The following is a 22501-nucleotide window of genomic DNA, read 5'->3' on the forward strand; positions in this document are numbered from 1 at the left end:
CCCCACTGGAGACTCAGCAGGTGGGAGCCTGGTCAGTACCTGGAGGGGGAGACTCCTGGGAAAGCTGAGGCTGCTGCTGGAAGAGGTGTTAGTGGGGCCAGAGGTAATGATCAGCTGTGACAGCTTGCTCCACGCACCTACACTTCTGCGTGTAAAGAGCTGCCTTCTGCCCTTGATGCTATAAAAGATCTCTCCACTCCCATTACTTTCCCTAGAGGCAGCCTTGATCCAGGTGTTGATCTTGATAAACTGAGACACTTTTGGTTTTGTGGATTTTCAGTCAGTTCCCTGTGTTCTCTGTTTTCACTGTGAATAATGTCTGCAGTGCATTAGGGTTCATGCAACATGTTTTGACAATATTTCACCAGAAGCTACTTTCCTGTCACACACAGGACAAGGGAATGGTGTCCTTAAAGACTGACAGGGCTGGCTAACAGAAAATAAAGCACCAGAGAATCTGCTTTGAAACGTTTTTTATTTTTTAGCAAATGTACATCACATACATTGAATGTACTTTTCTAAACCCAGACGTCTATCCGTCTTTGGAACTCACTGACCTTATACAAACCCTTAAAAAAAACGTCTGAGACCCAAACACCCCTTGTAGCACCAGTTGCGTTTCATGCTTTCAATGGGATTTTTTTTACTTTTTTCTAGAAATCCACTCCCCCCCTTGAATAGGACTAAATGCTCTGTGGCTGGCCTGAAATGACAACTAAAGTATCCTTCCGTCTTCTTGTAAAAGATACAATCATATTAAAAAAAAAAGATACAGTACTGCAGCTCATCGAACCTACAGCATTCGTGACTTCAACTGCCTAGAAAGAGCACGTCTTCAGTCTCTCTCTATAAACTTTGCAGATTTCCACATATCGTTTCTAGATTATAATAATACTGGACACCCGGTATGAAACAAATCGTAGTATAAAACAGAAGAAATAAACAGCAAGCACAACGCACTGTAATGACCCTACACCTACATATGAAAATACGTTTTTTTTTTAATATTTTGGCCTGGCTGTTGTTTAAAGCTCGGTCTTTAAGTGATGAACGGCTTTGGCGGCCGCGTCGTGGTTCATACGCCGGGCCGCCCTCAGGGCGGACTTCACCGACGTCTCGATCCACGCGTGGGGCAGGGCGGTGTGCTCTCCGGCGAAGTAGACCCGCTGAGAGGGCGCGGACAGGTCCCGGTGATAATCCGTCAGCTGGAAGGGGGTGAAGAGGGCGAAGGCGCCCAGGCTGTACTCGTCCAGGCTCCACTTCTTCACCACCCCGCCCTCGTACAGAGCGCGGACGCCCTCGCCGTGGAGGGCCGCCAGGTCGCTCAGCGCCGCCTCCTGACAGGCCTCGTCGCTCATGCCCAGGAAGAACAGGGACTCGTCCGCCCAGGTGTAGGACGCCAGCACCAGCCCGACCCCGCTCTCGAAGGCTTCGCTCCCGTAGTAGATGAAACGCGACGGGCGATCCGTGACGGACTTCCCCCCGCGGATGCCTTCCTTCTCCCAGAACCGCTCCTTGAAGACCAGGAAGATTTTAGTCGCGCTGTCGTAGTGGACGCTGCGCAGGGCCTCTCTCTTCTGCAGGGGGAGAGAGGGGTTAAATCTGACGTTCAGAGTCGCCTTGGCCGTGCCGGTGAACAGGAGGTAGTCGGCCGCCGCCGTTTGGACCGCGTTGTCCGGTTTGTGTCTGTAGGCCACCCGGACACCCTCGCTGGTCTGATTTATTTCCAAAACTCTTGACTCCAGCTGCACACGGCTGCGCCGCAGGTCTTGTCTCAGAGCCTGCGGCAGCAGATCCGTGCCTCCATCGATTTTGTAAAACCTGGCGGGAAACAGATCAAACGGACAGGTCATTTTGGGGTTGTTGTTTCTTTTTTCCAGCCCTGTCAAAATGAAAACACCCGGAACATGAGTGTGGGTTCCGTATTAGAATAACTTCATAGCTGAAGACTCTACAATTCAATTTATTGCCACACTTTGCGATCACAATTCCGTTTGTTTTAGGGATCAGCCGCGAATTTGAATTCAAACTTCGGAGTAGCAGGAATTCCCCCTGAAATATTCTCTCGGGGATCGTACTGGTTATATCACATCATGTTAGAGGCTGCGTGAGTAAGGGACTGCTTATCAAAACTGAACAGGAAATCGAGGGTGTGGGATGACTTTAAGAAAGAATGAGGTCTGTTTCACAGATCTATGTACAGTAGGTGACGCTTCTTTACACCAAGGGTGGTGGGAGTGTGGGACAAGCCGCCCAGCCATGTTGTTGAGGTTGATAATCTGTCTTTTTTCCACGAAAACGCCGCCGATTTGCAAATCTCACTTGACGTCATCGCTGATGTCAGCCTCATCTCGCAGGTTCTCGCTGAAGGCGGTGTAAAACAGGGACTGGCTGTTCAGAATGTCTCCAATCATCTGGATAGCGTGTCTGCTGAGGTTACTTTCTCTCTTGAGGTATTCCTGTGGGGTCACAACCGCGAAGCGTCAAAAACACAATGCTCACCACTGTGCCTGTCTGGATCTGTAACCAAACGCTGAAGTAACTTACCTAGTTGTTTGTTCAACTGCAGTTTCCGAAGCAGCTGTATTTTGCTTTATGCACTTATGTGTAGAATAATAATAATAATTGCTCACACTTATATAGCGCTTTTCTGGACCCTCCACTCAAAGCGCTTTACAGGTCCTGTGGATCCCCTCCACCCCCAGCAGTGTGTACCCCCACCTGGATGAGGCGCCAGTCCGCTCCCCACACCCCAGCTCTCAGTGGGGAGGAGAGCAGAGTGATGGAGCCAGTTCAGAGAGGGGGGTTATTAGGAGGCCATGATGGGTAAAGGCCAGGGGGGAAATTTGGCCAGGACGCCGGGGTAACACCCCTACTCTTCTCTCGAGAAACACCCTGGGATTTTTAATGACCACAGAGAGTCAGGACCTCGGTTTTACGTCTCATCCGAAGGACGGCGCCTGTTTACAGTCTAGTGTCCCCGTCACTATACTGGGGCATTAGGACCCACACAGACCGCAGGGTGAGCGCCCCCTGCTGGCCCCACTAACACCTCTTCCAGCAGCAGCCTCAGCTTTCCCAGGAGTCTCCCCTCCAGGTACTGGCCAGGCTCCCACCTGCTGAGTCTCCAGTGGAGCTGCCAGTGGGGAGCTGCAGAGTGATATGGCTGCTGGCCTTTGATCTCCACTGAACTATGATAATCAACCACATCTACATCTCATTACCCCCCGGGGATAATTAATACTAGAAATGATCAGGATCAGAACCCAAACCGAGCAGCACCTTTACGGAATAGACATCGTATTTCTTGAGGATACACTGGCACTGGGATGGATCCCTCTCGATTTCATCGATGACCTAGAAGAAAAAAAATATGTCTCAGAGATCAGAGGCCGTGGAAATCTCACGATTTCAGAGATCACATCAGAAAGGGTACTGAACTCGCAGCCGAGCTCTTCAATTCAAGCTTTATCAACTTCTGCGGGGGGAGATGAGTTCGACAGCAGAGTCCACCACAACAGTACCACAGAGACCACCAATAAAGAATTCATTCCAGCCGTGTTTCGGGAGATAAGCGTTCAGAGGTATTTTACGTTGAGAACGAGACAAAATCACTTCTTGTTCAAATCTTCACTTGTGTAAAAAATAGCGTTTTCCAATGAAGACATTAAACAAGTATGGAGGAATAATGATCCCACTGGCATGTTGCGAAAAGGTGGGGAAGAGCTACCAGCCACACTGGCAGGGCTGATCAGTGAGTTTAGAGTCCGGCTGTGGTTTCATGAAATCGCTCGGAAGCTTCAAGCTCCAAACACTCCTGATCTAAAGGTGGAGGGATATTTGATCTGGGGTGCTGTCTGTGTGGAGTTTGCATGTTCTCCCTGTGTTTACGTGGGTGTTTCCTCCCACTGACGGGCTGGTGGGTTCATTTGCCCTGGTGTGTGTGTGTGTGTTCTGTGATGGACTGGCGTCCCATCCGGGGTGTACCCTGCCTTGCGCCCGTTGCTTGCTGGGATAGACTCCCCCGCTTCCTTCAATTGGAAGATGCCGTTCCAGAATTGCTGGGGATGGACTCAGGAGGCTCTCATATAAAGCCAAGCTACAGTCCGTTATACTGAGGTGGCGCAAAAAAAATGGCTTCTGTTCGACAATGTGGCCCAAGTTTAAATCCTGCCAGAGAGAGAAGGCAGAGGGACTGTGAGACTCGAACAGACAGCACAGGACAGCAGTCCTGGGCGTTGGGACAGGAGTTCAGGAGGCAGACCGTCCCCATAGAAGGGTTGACATTTCCACAGTCCTGCCACTAGAGGCCGCCAAAACTAAAACAGGGGATTCGTTCGCGTGGGTTAAACTTAAATTAGAATAATTGATAATAATAATAAAAAACTTTATTTATATAGCGCCTTTAAAGGTGGGTTCTCAAACCGCTCTACAGAATGACAACACCAATAAATAAAAGGAATACACAAGATAAAACAACATGACAATACACAGATGGGTAGCTGAGTCAGCATGTGTAGTCTGCAAAGGAACTAGTTATAGGATTATTCCTAAAGAGAAGAGAAAAAATGCAACGTTTCGGCTGTGAAGCCTTCACACCTGAAATAGGCTGAAACGTTGTGTTTTCTCTCTTCTCTTTTCAGCCTGGAATAAACCTATTACTTGTCCCTTTACAATACACAGAGGAGACCGTGGATGGTGGTACTAAGAAGAGCAGAGGGGTGAAGAATGGAACCAGTTCAGTAAAGGCTCTTCTGAAGAAGAGGGTCTGGAGTCTGGATTTGAAGGAGTTTAGAGAAGGTGACTCTCTGATATCCTTGGGCAGAGAGTTCCAGAGCTTGGGGGCATAACAGGAGAAGGCCCTGTCACCCCTACAATGTAGACGGGCTTGGGGGGACAGTAAGGAGAGCAGAATTAGAGGAGTTCTTAATTATTAATGACATTCTGAGTGGTGGTGGCACATAATCTTCCTAACGCAGTTTCGGAATTCTTATGAAGAAGGAGTGGGCTTTTTCTGAGCAGTCTCTCACATTTAAATAAAAACGTAAAAAGTTTATGTGTGTTTCTGGCCCTTACCAATCATGGCTTCCTAATTACCCCCCTCTCTGAACTGGCTCCATCACTCTGCTCTCCTCCCCACTGAGAGCTGGGGTGTGGGGAGTGTTCTGGCGCACTATGGCTGCCATCACATCATCCAGGTGGGGCTGCACACTGGTGGTGGTGGAGGGGATCCCCATTACCTGTAAAGCGCTTTGAGTGGAGTGTCCAGAAAAGCGCTCTAGAAGTGTAAGCACTTATTAATTATTTAAGGGGATGGGAAAAACCCTGCATCGAATTGGAGAAATGGTTTGTTCCAGAGGGGGGAGGGGCTTACAAGCTATTTAAGCTGGCTCTTCAGCCTAGGAGGGGGTTGGTTGTTATATCAGGTAGTGCGACTGAAAACAGGGAGAAAGCAATAAGGAGGATTTATCTGCATTTGAAGACTTAGTTTTGTTTCTTTTTGGGGTTTTGTTTTCTGGTGAGGGAGGACTGGGAGCACTGTAAATAAACTGCACCTATTTTACTTGAGTGTTTTTGTGGCGGAGCCATTCTGTTATAAAACGGACCTGCTTTGGCCATTGTGTGACAGAGGGTTTTGTTATCAAATACCCCTGTCGGGGTTTATTGATCGTCACCTTTTGTATGGCCTCAGAGTACAGCTGCTCAGGAGACCTCCCCTTTTCCGATTTCTCCAGCGGGTAGCCCAGAAGGTCGGGGTTCTTGTTAATGTCGAACGCCCTGTGGAGCCCGCCGTTGGTGAAGTACCAGGCGCTGTCGTCGGCTTGGATGAACTCGGATAATTTGAGCCCGTAGTGTTGAACGTAGTGATGGACGAGTCTGGAAAGGTCACAGGAGACGCAGAACGTCTAAACGCGGAGGCGAGACGCGATCGCGTGGTAATATTGCAGTCCGATATAGCTCCAGCAGAGTTTTGTGCTCAAATCCAACAGCGGTACCAACCAGATGTGCTGAGGGTGTTGTTTGCTGCAGATATTTAGGAACTTGGGGGTGTGGGTACTGGGAAGAAGTCACAGATGACTAAGGAATACGGATCTGCACAGAGGAACAGAGTGACACGGTGTAAAAGGAATATGACTTTAGATATTTTGCCCAGAGCTACGTTTCAATCCCAGGATCATTCTAGCCTTTTAATGGGTGTAATTGCAACACTGCCCCCTGTCTGCACTGCTCTGTTACTTCATAACCCTCCTCCTCCTGCTGTTAGGCAGGAGTAGGAATGCAGTGTTTAAATTTGCATACCTCTTTTCCCTCATGGTAAATATTTACAGTTTGACCACCTTGTCACATTTGTCAGAAGTCAATCCAACCTGCCTAGTAGCTTGTCAGACGAGTAAATGAATGTAAAAAGAATTCGACATAATGCTTTCGAATGTGTTTGGGAACATTGTGGAATTCTGGTGGAACAGGAACTTTCTGGGTTTTTAATCCACTGCTGTTTTTTTTTTTTAAATCACTGTTCATTAACGCAGAAATGCCAACCACTGTTCATTAACTCCAAGTACACCTTGAATGCAGTGTAGACGCCAGAGGCTGGCATCCCTTTTTGGCAGGAGGGCCAGAAAAATGCCATCTGCCTATAAAGGTGTTGGCAGGCAAAGTGTTATGCCTCTGGGCTCGTGCACATTAGGGATGACAATGACAAGGCAATGACAATTCACCCTTCACTGGCTGGGAAATTTTGCAGCTGCTGCAGGAATCACAGTTACCTTGTTCTGCCAATGTGTTAAATTGTTAAAAAATAGTGAAGCACTAGAGCTTCTTCAGCTGGTTCATCTCACGCCTCATCACACCCTGAAACGAGCACTGCAGGGAAACACTCACTCGTGAGTCGAGGGAATTCTCATGGCGCCCAGCTCCGCGTACCAGCCCCTGGTCTTGTTCCTGTGGGTGAGAATGCGCCCCCCGACTCGGTCACTGGCTTCCAGGATCTGCACCTGTAGGAAAACGCACCACTGTGGCATCAGAGGAGAGCAGTAACAGCACTTAGCTGCTGATTGATGAGGCCTGAGCACATACAAAAATCACACTGGAAAGCTCAATACTGTGCAGAGACCCCAAAACAAGGCAACGAGCCAGATGACCCTCTGTGTGTCTCTTTATCTGCCAGACAAAATTGAAATGAACACCGAGTGAAAATGTGATTATCTAATTCGTCCAATGATGTGCACCAAAAATAAAAAAAACTCTAATGACTTCTAGTGTCAGGCCAGCTGAAACTATTATCCTGATCACTGCTGACCTGCTGTAATGACCATTTCCTGCTGCGATGCTGGGATTTGATTGGCTAAAATATTCCTGTTATTAAAAAGCAATAGGAACTGCTCCTTATCCCAAATCCCTGTTCCGATTGTCAGCGAAGTCTAAACATATACAGATCTGAAGGTGTTGGAGACTGGATGCGCACGTTTGTGTCCTGTCCTGGACATTTTATGGTACTTTTGCTGAGCACCATTCTGTGGTTAAGTTTACGTCTGCGTAGTATTAACAAGCCCAGACAGGGATCTGTTCCTGAATGTTTTCTGTGCTGGAGTATTTATGCCCTGGTGCTAACATTGCCTTTCAGCTCCGGAATCAGAACTGGACAGTTAAACAAGTCGACTGCATGTAAAAACATTTTAAGCAGGTTCTGAAAGCTGGTCTTCCTTAATAATAATAATAATAATAATTAATAATTGCTTACACTTATATAGCGCTTTTTCTGGACACTCCACTCAAAGCGCTTTACAGGTAATGGGGATCCCCTCCACCACCACCAGTGTGCAGCCCCACCTGGATGATGCGACGGCAGCCATAGTGCGCCAGAACACTCCCCACAAACCAGCTCTCAGTGGGGAGGAGAGCAGAGTGATGGAGCCAGTTCAGAGAGGGGGGTTATTAGGAGGCCATGATGGGTAAAGGCCAGGGGGGGAATTTGGCCAGGACACCGGGGTAACACCCCTACTCTTCTCGAGAAACACCCTGGGATTTTTAATGACCACAGAGAGTCAGGACCTCGGTTTTACTTCTCATCCGAAGGACAGTGCCTGTTTACAGTATAGTGTCCCCATCACTATACTGGGGAATTAGGACCCACATGGACCGCATTGTGAGCGCCCCCTGCTGGCCCCACTAACACCTCTTCCAGCAGCAGCCTCAGCTTTCCCAGGAGTCTCCCCTCCAGGTACTGACCAGGCTCCCACCTGCTGAGCTCCAGTGCAGGGCTTCCAGTGGTGAGCTGCAGGGCGATATGGCTGCTGGCAAAGGTGCTCTTTTCACAGGGAATGCTTTTGAGGGTGTTACTAACAAGACAGAACCTACGGATGATCCCTGTTTTGTGAACTGTGTTGGAATCTGTCTTTAACTTACTTAAACACCATGCCTCACATACAAAACACCCGGCCCCATAAAGAGGACAGGATTTTAAAGATGAAACATAAACATGCGAAATGACTGCTAAATCTTTGCTAAATCAAAATTGCAATTTGAAGGGGAACTGCAACACTGTTTTGGAGTGAGAAAGAATCATTATTGATGAGAGCATTTCAAAACACAGTTAAAGTAAAATGTACACAGTAACATGTAAAACCTCCAATTTGCATCACAAAATAGACAAACATTTTACAGGTACACGCAGCACCATGTTCTGGGATTCAGAACGAGGCAACAAGACTTCCGCTGAGGTGAAGCGGCCCTGTGACCCTGTAAACAAGCAGGCTTGTGAGTCCAGCTCTTCTGATCCAGTAGAAATACTGCTCTCCTCTCCCAGACAGTTTCACTGGCAAATACTGCTCACTGGTTAACTCTGCCTGCGGATCACGCTGGAACATTTCTGTGGTGAAATGTCTGCTGCACAACCTGTACTTATTCACTCGTACATCTCAGTACATTAGTCAGCACAGGGACTAGTGAGCAGGAAGGGCCACTTCACATCTCAGTACATTAGTTATCACAGGGACTAGTGAGCAGGAAGGGCCAATTCACATCTCAGGACATTAGTCAGTACAGGGACTAGTGAGCAGGAAGGGCCGCTTCACATCTCAGTACATTAGTTATCACAGGGACTAGTGAGCAGGAAGGGCCGCTTCACATCTCAGGACATTAGTCAGTACAGGGACTAGTGAGCAGGAAGGGCCAATTCACATCTCAGGACATTAGTCAGTACAGGGACTAGTGAGCAGGAAGGGCCGCTTCACATCTCAGTACATTAGTTATCACAGGGACTAGTGAGCAGGAAGGGCCTCTTCACATCTCAGTACATTAGTCAGTACAGGGACTAGTGAGCAGGAAGGGCCGCTTCACATCTCAGGACATTAGTCATCACAGGGACTAGTGAGCAGGTAGGGCTGCTTCACATCTCAGTACATTAGTCAGCACAGGGACTAGTGAGCAGGAAGGGCTGCTTCACATCTCAGTACATTAGTCAGTACAGGGACTAGTGAGCAGGAAGGGCCGCTTCACATCTCAGGACATTAGTCAGTACAGGGACTAGTGAGCAGGAAGGGCCGCTTCACATCTCAGTAGATTAGCCAGTACAGGGACTAGTGAGCAGGAAGGGCCGCTTCACATCTCAGGACATTAGTCAGTACAGGGACTAGTGAGCAGGAAGGGCCGCTTCACATCTCAGTACATTAGTCGGTACAGGGACTAGTGAGCAGGAAGGGCCGCTTCACGTCACAATCTGTGCAAACTCGATCTCTTGACCAGTGGTTTTGCGACAACATTTTTTAAATTTGGGTCAAAACATTCATCGAATGTTTTCCTCTCAATGAATTAATTTTGGGACCAAGATCTAATAATCGGAATGAGAAATTGGGACCGCGGATCCCATCGGAGGAATTATTTTGAGTGTTGTCACGGATCAGCGGTTCCGGAGGAACCTAATTATGAAAAGCAAAAGCTTGGAACAACGCCACCCCTCCCCCCCAGGAGCTGAGCCCGAGCCCGAGCCCGAGAGAGTGTTGGGATACCGTACGTCGTGCCCGGCGTCCTCCAGGAGCTTCGCCGCGATCAATCCGGAGATCCCCGCCCCGACGATCAGGAATTTCTTCGCCGGGCCTTTCCGGATCAGGCCGTGCTTTGCGATGTCCAGCAGGAACTCGGAATCCTTGTCGTGGAAGCACCTCTGGATGGCGCTGCTGTACGCTTGCCCCTGCGCCAACAGCGCCAGGACGCAGCCCAGCAGGGTGACTGGGGAGAGAAGAAGCAAAAACAGACTCGATCTTCATTTAGGCAAGCGACACAGAAGGACTAACATGTGCCATACAGGACAAAGGAGTTATAATAATAATAATAATAATAATAATAATAATAATAATAATAATAATAATATAAAATATGATAAAATAATAACTAATAAAATATTAACCTGGGATTATACATATAATAATAAATTATAATAATATAATAAGTTGGAATCACCTTTGCAATTATTACACAAATACTTGTCTCTGTGAGTTTGACAGACAATCCACTAGCCCCGGGCACTCAGACATCCTAGGAGATCTCAGCTTTCTACTTTTGCTTGCGAGCTCAGGTCGTGTGAACGAAACTGATTTCCTCTGTGCGCTTTTGTTTGAGGGTTCACTCCCAGCGATCGGCCTTGCTGCTGTTGGGGGGCCACAAAGGTAAGATACAGGACCAGGGCAAATACAACCCACTGTGCCGTGTGGCGAACGGCTAGCTCTGGCGACAGCGGGCGATTTAGAATTGAGATGCTTTGGGTTTTATTTATTTTTAGTCCTGCGAATTCCCATTGCATTGTACTCTGCCACCATTTCCTGTGTAATAACGTCCAGGACTGCCCTTCAGTCATGTGCTTAGACAGATGGTAGCTGTGTGTGGGCGTGGCCGGTTCAATAGTTTTGTTAGGAAGGGCGAGGCAGTGTTAAAAAAAAAATCTTCCATTCCTGAGTGGGGCTGGTTTCATCTTGATGCGGGTGGGCGTGACGTGCAGAGGCAGGGTAATCTGAAGGCGCTCGGCGGCTGATTAGCATCGCTGACCATTTGAGCAAATCAGTTCTGCGTTGGCTGCTGTAAAGAGACCTGGGAAACCTCCAGTTCAGACACACCGAGTCTGTGGGACTCCAGATTGGCCAGCCTTCGAATGAGATAACCCTCCAGTTATACCCCCTGTACTGCAATCGGAAAGGACTGTACTCGAAAGAACCAGGTAAAGGTTTATTCCATGCATCTATGAACTGGCTTCATTACTCTGCTCTTCTCCCCACTGAGAGCTGGGGTGTGGGGAGCGTTCTGGCGCACTATGGCTGCAGTTGCATCATCCAGGTGGGGCTGCACATTGGTGGTGGTGGAGGGGATCCCCATTACCTGTAAAGCGCTTTGAGTGGAGTAATAATAATTGCTTACACTTATATAGCGCTTTTCTGGACGATCCACTCAAAGCGATTTACAGGTAATGGGGATCCCCTCCACCACCACCAATGTGCAGCCCCACCTGGATGATGCGACGGCAGCCATAGGGCACCAGAACGCTCACCACACACCTCAGTGGGGAGGAGAGCAGAGTAATGAAGCCAATTCATAGAGGGGGATTGTTAGGAGGCCATGATTGATAAAGGCCGATGGGAAATTTGGCCAGGACGCCGGGGTACACCCCTACTCTTTTCGAGAAACACCCTGGGATTTTTAATGACCACAGAGAGTCAGGACCTCGGTTTTACGTCTCATCCGAAGGACGGCGCCTGTTTACAGTCTAGTGTCCCCCGTCACTATACTGGGGCATCAGGACCCACACAGACCGCAGGGTGAGCGCCCCCTGCTGGCCCCACTAACACCTCTTCCAGCAGCAACCTTAGTTTTTCCCAGGAGTCTCCCCTCCAGGTACTGACCAGGCTCCCACCTGCTGAGTCTCCAGTGGGTTGCCAGGTTTGAGTTGCAGGGTGATATGGCTGCTGGCCATAAAAGTGCTATCTAAGTGTAAGCAATTATTATTATAATTATTATTAATTAAAGGAAAAGAGGCACAATGTTTCGGCTGTGGAGCCTTACTCAGGTGTCATTGTGAGTATATGATGCTCACTGCATCAGCGAACTCATTCAGATCACAACCAGCCTCCTTAAAAGATGCTGCAGTCAGTGATCTCAACACAATCACTGAGCACATTCTTAGTCTCAGATGATCACTGTTTTACAGTTCCTAGACTCGGTTGACATGCTTTAAATCTCTGTCTGTAGTTTGGGACAAGAAAGACCATATTATGATCCGATTGACCAAGAGGGGCGTGGACAAACGCTCAGTATATCTCAGAAATGCATCAGCTTGCGTAAGCTATAAAGGAACAGGTAAAGGTTAATTCACACACCCAAAGAAGGCTCCAGACCCGAAATATTGTGTCCCTTTTCTTTTCAGCCTAGAATAAACCTTTACATGTTCCTTTGCAGCCTACGCCTGCTGCCGCAGCTCAAAAGAACCAGCCTGAGTAACTGTTGTCCTCACATTGTACACTAATTATTGTGTAAACGCTGACAACTGTTCGATTGTCAAGTTTGTGGCTGCATGTTGCCTTGATTGGACTTTTGAGTGAGGACAAAAAATCAATTACAGACAAGAGATGCATCTCTTTTTTTTTTAATAGCTGGTGTCAGGATAATTCCCTGTCTTTAAACGCCAACATAAGAAGTCTGATAAGCAATGATCATTGAATTTAGAAAGAAATGTTCTATTCCTATGAACCCTGGAGCTGTGAATGGAACTGATATTGCACGAGTAAATGAATATAAATACCTAGCACAATACAGAGGCAAGGGTGCAACGCAGGTTGTATTTTTTAAGAAGGTTAAAGAGGTTTTGTGTAATAGCATAATGGTGGCACTTTTTATAAGAATTTTAGTGGGGAACATTCCAACCTTTTGCATTCAGATCTGGGGATTTGTTCTGGCAGAAAAACAACATGTTAGAAATGCCCTCTGGGTGAAAGTACCAGATCCCCTGTCTAAAGACTCTTTTACCAAAAACTTCCTTTATACCAAAAAGCATTCAGGAGTTGAACAATGACAAAAAAAATGTTTGCAGGGAGGGGTCTTATAGTTGAGGAAGAATTTTAGCATTTATCTTTTTTTTAAGTGTATAAGATAGTGACTAGTTGGCTTTAAAAAATGCTTTTTACCCAGCAACAGTATGAGAGAACAATTGCAAGCATATTATTTGACATTTAATGGTACAACCGCAGAATGTCTAGCTCATTTCATACCTTTTATTTATATACTTCCTTTTGTCTGTTTGCAAGGTAGAACTGTGGTCAACTACAAAGAAATGTTTGTAGAGAGAAAAAAACAACTCCTAATATGGAAACTTAGAAAGAGCTTCCTGTGTGAATTTCCTGTATAAAACTCATTGCATTTATCATCTCGGTGGAGAGGTTACTCACAGATCTGTATGAGAGGCTGCTCTAAGGTCGGCATGATTAAATCCTCCCCATGCGCATGTATAAAGGGACTCTGCTTGACCACACCTAACCTGAGTGAAGACTTTTCTTCGACATAGTGATTGTCTGTTTTTCATCTGATGGTGCTGGAAGAGCTCTGACTGAGCAATGTTGGTGGTAATAATAATAATAATAATAATAATAATAATAATAATAATAATAATAATAATACACTTTTTTTATATAGCACCTTTAAAGGTGGCTTCTCAAAGCCCTTTACAGGATGACAACAACAATAAATAAGAAGAACACACAAGATAAAACACAATGACAATACACAGAGGAGACCGTGGATGGTGGTACTAAGAAAAGCAGAGGGGTGAAGAATGGAACCAGTTCAGTAAAGGCTCTTCTGAAGAAGAGGGTTTGGAGTCTGGATTTGAAGGAGTTTAGAGAAGGTCGCTCTCTGATTTCCTTGGGGATAGAGTTCCAGAGCTTGGGGGCATAACAGGAGAAGGCCCTGTCACCCCTACAATGTAGACGGGCTTGGGGGGACAGTAAGGAGGGCAGAATTCGAAGAGCGAGGATTGCGAGGTGGGGAGCAGGGCGATAATAGCTCAGACAGGTACTGAGGTGCCAAGCCATGCAGAGCCTTATAGGTGAGCATGAGGATTTTACAGTCCACACAGAATTTGACCGGAAGCCAGTGCAAGGACTCCAGGACAGGAGTAATGTGAACACTTGCACTAGACCTGGTCAGGATTCTGGCTGCTGAATTTTGGACATACTGGAGTTTGTTTGACAGGCTCACTGTTCCTCAGGCTGGGACAGGAGATCACACACTGTATTATTATTATTATTATTATTGAGAGACAGGCTCACTGTTCCTCAGGCTGGGACAGGAGATCACACACTGTATTATTATTATTGAGAGACAGGCTCACTGTCTGTTCCTCAGGCTGGGACAGGAGATCACACACTGTATTATTATTATTGAGAGACAGGCTCACTGTCTGTTCCTCAGGCTGGGACAGGAGATCACACACTGTATTATTATTATTGAGAGACGGGCTCCCTGTCTGTTCCTCAGGCTGGGACAGGAGATCACACACTGTATTATTATTATTGAGAGACAGGCTCACTGTCTGTTCCTCAGGCTGGGACAGGAGATCACACACTGTATTATTATTATTGAGAGACAGGCTCACTGTTCCTCAGGCTGGGACAGGAGATCACACACTGTATTATTATTATTATTATTATTGAGAGACAGGCTCACTGTTCCTCAGGCTGGGACAGGAGATCACACACTGTATTATTATTATTGAGAGACAGGCTCACTGTCTGTTCCTCAGGCTGGGACAGGAGATCACACACTGTATTATTATTATTGAGAGACAGGCTCACTGTCTGTTCCTCAGGCTGGGACAGGAGATCACACACTGTATTATTATTATTGAGAGACAGGCTCACTGTCTGTTCCTCAGGCTGGGACAGGAGATCACACACTGTATTATTATTATTATTGAGAGACAGGCTCACTGTTCCTCAGGCTGGGACAGGAGATCACATACTGGGCTGCCGGTTCCACTGAGTTCCCTCAGGCCGGAGATCTCTCTCAGGCCAGAGGCTGGGGTCCCTGCTATCCACAGGGAAGTGCGGTGACGTCACCCGGCTCGCACCACCTGCAATATCGGCCGTATGCATTACAATATGGTGTTGTATGGCAATTGTGCTATCGATGCGATGATCACATACACTCCATGGGAATGCACTACCTCATTATTACGAGATAATCGGCTCTCCGAATTACGAGATCATCCGCTATCTCGTTTTTGCGAGTTAACTCAGGGGGGGTCCCCCTTGATGGCTGGAACGCTTTCCTGAGTTTCGCCTTCCCTGTCACTTAACCCATCTTTCCGGGCCCAGGGTCTCTCCCTCTCTCGAACCCGAGCTCCAGGGTCCTCCACACTCGGGGAGCCCCGCACCCCAACAGGTCAGCCTCCTTAATACAAGACATGCCCGCCCACAGACAAAAACAAACAAGGTATTTGGGTAGTTCAAATGGGAGAAAGAGAGACGAGTCATAGAATAATAATAATAATAATAATAATAATAATAATAATAATAATAATAATAATAATAATAATCAACTTTATTTTATATAGCGCCTTTAAAGGTGGCTTCTCAAAGCGCTTTACAGAATGACAACAACAATAAATAAGAAGAACACACCAGATAAAACACAATGACAACACACAGAGGAGACCGTGGATGGAGGTACTAAGAAAAGCAGAGGGGTGAAGAATGGAACCAGTTCAGTAAAGGCTCTTCTGAAGAAGAGGGTCTGGAGGCTGGATTTGAAGGAGTTTAGAGAAGGTGACTCTCTGATCTCCCTGGGCAGAGAGTTCCAGAGCTTGGGGGCATAACAGGAGAAGGCCCTGTCGCCCATACAATGTAGACGGGCTTGGGGGGGACAGTTAGGAGAGCAGAATTTGAAGAGCGAAGGTTGCGAGGTGGGGAGTAGGGCGATAATAGCTCAGACAGGTACTGAGGTGCCAAGCCATTCAGAGCCTTATAGGTGAGCATGAGGATTTTTAAATCCACACGGAATTTGACTGGAAGCCAGTGCAAGGACTCCAGGACAGGAGTAATGTGATCGCTTGCACTAGACCTGGTCAGGATTCTGGCTGCTGAATTTTGGCCATACTGCAGTTTGTTCAGACTAGATTCAGATCCCCTAGCGAGTAGAGCATTGTAGTAGTCAATTTGAGAGAACACAAATGCTTTGATCAGAATGTCATTAATTGCTCATTTGCTCTTACTGCGCGATAAGAACTTGATGCTGAACTTGAGAAGGTTGAAACAAAGATGTTACGGAGCGGCAAACAGCAGCAAGCAAGAGCCATACTGAAACACGTACAGTTGCCATCAAAGGGGGAAAAAATCGTTCATGTTAACGCGAAATTACGGGATAGTACATTATTTTATATGATATGTATCAAGATGGCAGAATTGTCTTAGAACACCTACAGTATCATTATGCATCGTTAGTTTTCAGCAGCGGAACCGACTGCACGGTACAGTCTCTCTAGTTTAAGGATACGCCTGTCCGCACGTTCATGTTAAAGCCCGAATATTAACATTGCATTGTGAATAAACCCGGCGTTTATTTGTGTAGCGCTGAACAGACACTGCCGCAACACTAAACGCACGGTCTGAGCTGAGCTGAGCTCTCGGTAGCTTTATAGGGTGTTCGTACACTCAAATCGATCGATGCTATCGGCTAATTAGGAGGCATTTTACTATATCGCCTAATTAGGAGGCAATTTTTTCGTAAGTACAAGCGCCTCCTACTGGCCCCACTAACACCTCTTCCAGCAGCAGCCTCAGCTTTTCCCAGGAGTCTCCCCTCCAGGTACTGGCCAGGCTCCCACCTGCTGAATCTCCAGTGGGGCTGCCAGAGGGGAGCTGCAGGGTGATATGGCTGCTGGCATACGATAACTGAGACATGCTGGGGATTTTGGTCAGGAGGAGGCAGACATGAGCAGGAGAAGGGTGAGAGCTTTGTGCTCGCTCCTCGCCTGCCTGATCGAACAATTCTGCAGAGTAAGGAAACGAACACAGCACCTGGGGCAAATTGAGTGAGTGCATACTTCAAAACAATGCAAACAAGTTTTTCTTTCTTTTTTTTCCTAGCAGCGTATGCCAGCTAAGAGCCAAGCACAGCTGGTGAAGCTGCAGCGCTGAGCCTGCTATGTCAGAAGATTCCTGGTTCGAATCCACCTTGGCCCTCTGTGAGACACGGGCACAAATAGTTTCTCATCAAGCGCACGCGAGTCGCAATATGCGTTCTGTGATAACCCCGCGGGGCGCCACAGTGGCACAGTGGTGAGCAATGCGACTGTGTTTAGCACTGGGGCCCTGGGCACAGTTTGTGGGCTGCTGTCTGGGTGGAGTTTGCATGTTCCCCTCCATGGGTTTACTGAGGTTCCCTCCAGGTGCGTCGGTTTCCTCTAAAGACAGGCTGGTGGGTTAATTCGGTTGCTGGGAAAACTGGTCCTGTTGTGAATGTGTGTCTGTGTGTGTCCTGCTATGGACTGGCGTCCCATCCAGGATGTATCCTGCCTTGTGCCTGTTGCTCGTTGGGACAGACTCCGGCTCACCTACGCCCCTGTACTGGATAAAACAGGTATAAAATAGATGGATCCATGACTATATTGGCACTCTTTAAGGAGTTCACATATATACCTTTTTTGCTGCAATGTTTTGTCTCTTTTCTTCTCTTTTCAGAGTTGAATAAACCTTTACTTGTTCCTTTGCAGCCTACGCACGCTGACGCTGAAACACTGAAACCTACTTGAACTAACATTTTTTGCTGTGGACCTTATTCTGCACTTCATGAACTTGAGGTCAGAGGTCACGGGCAAGAAGAGTTGTTTTTTTCCTAGAGCATGGGGTCATGCGCGTTCCCCACAGTTGCTCTGACCCTGTCTGTGCCTCTCACCATCTCTAAGGACTGAACAGAGACAGAGTTCGATCTTTTTCTGCAGGGCTGCGTCATGCATGAGGACAATTTCCAGCACGGCCGCAACGGAGATTATGATCGTGTTCACAGACCATGACATTGAAACACTGAAAACAGATCTGACGCCCGCTCATTGAAATCACTGTGTTCGGAAGGGAATGTGGAATGTCTTGTAGGAAAGAGAAAGACATACATTTATGAAAGAAAGCGAAAAGATGTCATGTGCACAAACACAGGCAGAGAAACTGGTTCTGTCACAACACAAGGGTCCTGTCGATGAGCTTAGCCTCGAGTTACAGGAGAATCAGTCTTATTTGGGAGTGAAGGGCGGGCGGTGTGGTGGATCTGTGGCTGAGGAGCTGTGCCTGTAGCTGGGAGGTTGCCAGTTCAAATCCCGTGGCTGGCAGAGGGATCCTACCCTGTTGGGCCCCTGAGCAAGGCCCTTCACCTCAGCTGCTACAGGGGGCGCTGTACCTTGTGCTCTGACCCCCAGCTTCTCTATCCCTGTCTGTGTGTCTCCTGGAGAGCAAGCTGGGGTCTGTGAAAAGACACATTCCTGATGCAAGAAACTGAATAGGGCCGATAAAGTGGTCTGATCTTATTTGTGTTCAACACCCATTCCCGAAAACGGTCTGAATCTGAGATGTTTCATTTCTTAAACGCTTTCCTACTTTCTCTGGGGTGAAAGAGGGCTCCTTCCAATCGCTCTGCCCCTGTGAGGTCTCAGTGCTGGAAAGTCTAATAATAATAACTGCTTACACTTCTATAGCGCCACTCCAAGCTCTTTCCAGGTCATGGGGATCCCCCTCCACCCCCATCAGTGTGTACCCCCACCTGGATGAGGCGCCAGTCCGCTCCCCACACCCCAGCTCTCAGTGGGGAGGAGAGCAGAGTGATGGAGCCAGTTCAGAGAGGGGGGTTATTAGGAGGCCATGATGGGTAAAGACCAGGGGGGAATTTGACCAGGACACTGGGGTAACACCCCTACTCTTCTCGAGAAACACCCTGGGATTTTTAATGACCACAGAGAGTCAGGACCTCGGTTTGACGTCTCACCTGAAGGACAGCGCCTGTTTACAGTCTAGTGTCCCCCGTCACTATACTGGGGCATCAGGACCCACACAGACCGCAGGGTGAGCGCCCCCTGCTGGCCCCCACTAACACCTCTTCCAGCAGCAGCCTCAGCTTTCCCAGGAGTCTCCCCTCCAGGTACTGGCCAGGCTCCCACCTGCTGAGTCTCCAGTGGGGCTGCCAGCGGGGAGCTGCAGGGCGACAGGGCTGCTGGTAGTGCCTCAGCCGATCAAGCAGCGAGGCCCCAGTTAAGAGATCACGCAGCATTCTTCTGGGGTGAGTGTCAGTCGGTTTTAATTTCCTTCTTTTGGAATTTCCTGGCACACAGATGGAGTGCCGCAGGACAGGGTGTGACTCCTCCCTCCCCCTACCTCCCCCACTCATCTGCTGGAGCCAGAGCTCAAACAATTGGGTTTTCTCAAGAAGACGAAAATAAAATAACACTCCAGGCATATTGTGTTGATGTATTGCCACTAAGGTTTCAACACTTAGTGGCAATAAACAAGGAGAGACTCACTATTCGTAATGGTCTAGGAGCAGGGCTTGTTACACCGGGAGGACAGCTGGTCCAGTGGTTCAGGTCCGGTCCTGTTACACCAGGAGGAGAGATGGTCTAGTGGGTCATGTCCGGTTCTGTTACACCAGGAGGAGAGATGGTCTAGTGGGTCAGGTCCGGTCCTGTTACACCAGGAGGAGAGATGGTCTAGTGGGTCAGGTCCGGTCCTGTTACACCAGGAGGACAGCTGGTCCAGTGGTTTAGGTCCAGTCCTGTTACACCAGGAGGAGAGATGGTCTAGTGGGTCAGGTCCGGTCCTGTTACACCAGGAGGAGAGATGGTCCAGTGGGTCAGGTCCGGTCCTGTTACACCAGGAGGACAGCTGGTCCAGTGGTTTAGGTCCAGTCCTGTTACACCAGGAGGAGAGATGGTCTAGTGGGTCAGGTCCGGTCCTGTTACACCAGGAGGAGAGATGGTCCAGTGGTTCAGGTCCAGTCCTGTTACACCAAGAGGACAGCTGGTCCAGTGGTTCAGGTCCGGTCCTGTTCCACCAGGAGGAGAGATGGTCTAGTGGTTCAGGTCCAGTCCTGTTACTCCAGGAGGAGAGATGGTCCAGAGGTTCAGGTCTGGTCTTGTTACACCAGGAGGAGAGATGGTCCAGTGGTTCAGGTCCGGTCCTGTTCCACCAGGAGGAGAGATGGTCCAGAGGTTCAGGTCTGGTCTTGTTATACCAGGAGTACAGATGGTTAAGTTGTGGGGCAACTTGATATTATTACTTATGGATGTAAAGTCGCAGGCAAGCGAGGCCGTCTTCGGTTTAGAGGGAAGTACCCCAGCGTTGTCTGGACAGTCTCACTCGCAGGCCCATGGTTCAGAGGAACTGAGGTCTTGAAGGAGCTGATTGTCGTCCTCTGACCCAGTCCCATCCACCAGAGGGGGCGGTTACCGTCAGGCTCTCCGGCATTCTGGACATCCTGGAACAGGGCAACCCACGCCGAGCTGTGCAGGTCGTCAGTGGGCAGGCCGACCTACGTCATGGACCACCCTATGCAGGCGATAGAATCCAGAGGGGAGTGAGACAAACACGGGGGGAGAGGAGACTGGGATCGGGGCTGGTAGACGAACGAGGCGTGTCGACGGGGCGCTGGTGTTCGGGGGGGGCTGTGATCCAAGGTAAACGACTCCGAAGGAGAAATCCAGAGTAGGCAGGAGAGACCAGAGCCGGGTGATCCATCCATGACAGAGACACGACAGAAGTTGAAAGCCGGAGCGGGATCCGGCGAAGGATCGGGGGGGGATAAAAACGGGATAACGAGGCCAGGCACTCCCAGCCCCAGCCCCACTTCCAGGCGTCCATCTTCCAGAGCTGAGCCAGGAATGGCGAGGGCGTCTGGCTTTTGTAGGGAAAGGGCTGGTGCCAAAACTCGGGACAAACGAGGAGGGGCCGGAGCGCCCCTTAAGACGAGGGGCTTCCGATCGGGACCGGCCAGACCCTTCCCTGGGGTTTTCCACCCGGGAGTTTTGGACCTCTCTGTAGCGCTAAGCTCCCACCACCCGGGGGAAGTGAGGAGTTGGACATTAGAGACTGGGAAGAAGAGAGATCGGAGAAGGCCTTTCCCTGCACGTCTCCGTCTCCGGCTGTATCCCACACGCCTCAACACAGTGGGACAATCCCATGGTTCGGATGGGGGTGGGCTGACGCGGCGAGGACGAGCGGGATCGTAGTGCCCGCTGATGTAGACTGGGTCGGTGGTGCTCTCGGGCTTCAGTCTGGCGATGAGGCAGTCGATATTGCACCTGGCCGGAATTCGGGAAGTTGTGATGGTAGCCCTCGCAGCGCGATGTTACTCGGAGTTCGGGTTCGAGTTCGGGTTTCCCCACTGTGCAGTGCTTGTATCTCTTCCGATCGGGCAGCTCAGGGAGAAGGAGTGCTCTCCCGGGAGAGTTTCCAAAGAGATGAAATCCATGATCTCTTCTCCCGGGATTGAACTGTACCGACATGTTGCCATTATTATTACATTGAATATTACGGGCATCCCTCCACATTCCCTTCTCATCCCTCCACATTCCCACCTCCTTCCTTCATCCCTCCTCCCTCCCTCCACATTCCCTCCTCCATCCTTCATCCCTCTTCCTTCCTTTCTTCATCCCTCCACATTCCCTCCTTCATCCCTGTGCATTCTCTCCACATTCCCTTCTCCTTCCCTCCATATTCCCTCCTTCATCCTTCCTCACTCCCTCCTCCATCCCTTGCTCCACCATGGAAAACTCTTTGCTCTACAGGACATGACTACCATGACCTGTGCCCGGGGTCCCACGCCCTCAGCCAGGCAGTCCAGATCTTTCTATGACGGAGCTCTCAATAAATACTTTCAAACCATCAATATCTGGGTTCTCATTAGTAACACACACTGCTCTCTGGGTTTACATTAGAAACACACACACTGCTCTCTGGGTTTACATTAGAAACACACACACACTGCTCTCTGGGTTTACATTAGAAACACACACTGCTCCCTGGGTTTACATTAAAACACACACACTGCTCTCTGGGTTTACATTAGAAACACACTGCCATATCACCCTGCAACAGCAGCCATATCACTCTGTGACTCACCACTGGCAGCCCCACTGGAGACTCAGCAGGTGTGAGCCTGGCCAGTACCTGGAGGGGAGACTCCTGGGAAAGCTGAGGCTGCTGCTGGAAGAGGTGTTAGTGGGGCCAGCAGGGGGCGCTCACCCTGCGGCTTATGTGGGTCCTAATGCCCCAGTATAGTGACGGGGGACACTATACTGTAAACAGGCGCCGTCCTTTGGATGAGACGTAAAACTGAGGTCCTGACTCTCTGTGGTCATTAAAAATCCCAGGGTGTTTCTTGAAAAGAGTAGGGGTGTTACCCCGGTGTCCTGGCCAAATTTCCCATCGGTCTTTATCATGGCCTCCTAACAATCCCCCTCTATAAATTGGCTTCATTACTCTGC

The 22501-nt window shown here is 48.8% G+C and overlaps 1 protein-coding gene across 1 annotated transcript; it reads right to left on the minus strand.

Annotated features, from left to right (window-relative positions):
* Positions 1-456: 456 nt before the first annotated feature.
* On the minus strand, positions 457-21645 carry LOC102698727 (L-amino-acid oxidase-like). The gene is made up of 9 exons (XM_069180192.1): positions 21593-21645; positions 21235-21316; positions 20376-20493; positions 10013-10227; positions 6883-6995; positions 5676-5877; positions 3283-3357; positions 2323-2459; positions 457-1821 (listed from the first exon to the last, which is right to left on the minus strand). The coding sequence occupies exons 1-9, from the start codon at positions 21643-21645 to the stop codon at positions 1026-1028; spliced, it is 1791 nt and encodes a 596-aa protein (XP_069036293.1). The 3' UTR covers positions 457-1025.
* Positions 21646-22501: the final 856 nt, after the last annotated feature.

This window comes from Lepisosteus oculatus, chromosome 18 (assembly GCF_040954835.1).
Source record: "Lepisosteus oculatus isolate fLepOcu1 chromosome 18, fLepOcu1.hap2, whole genome shotgun sequence".
NCBI classification, from domain to species: Eukaryota; Metazoa; Chordata; class Actinopteri; order Semionotiformes; family Lepisosteidae; genus Lepisosteus; species Lepisosteus oculatus.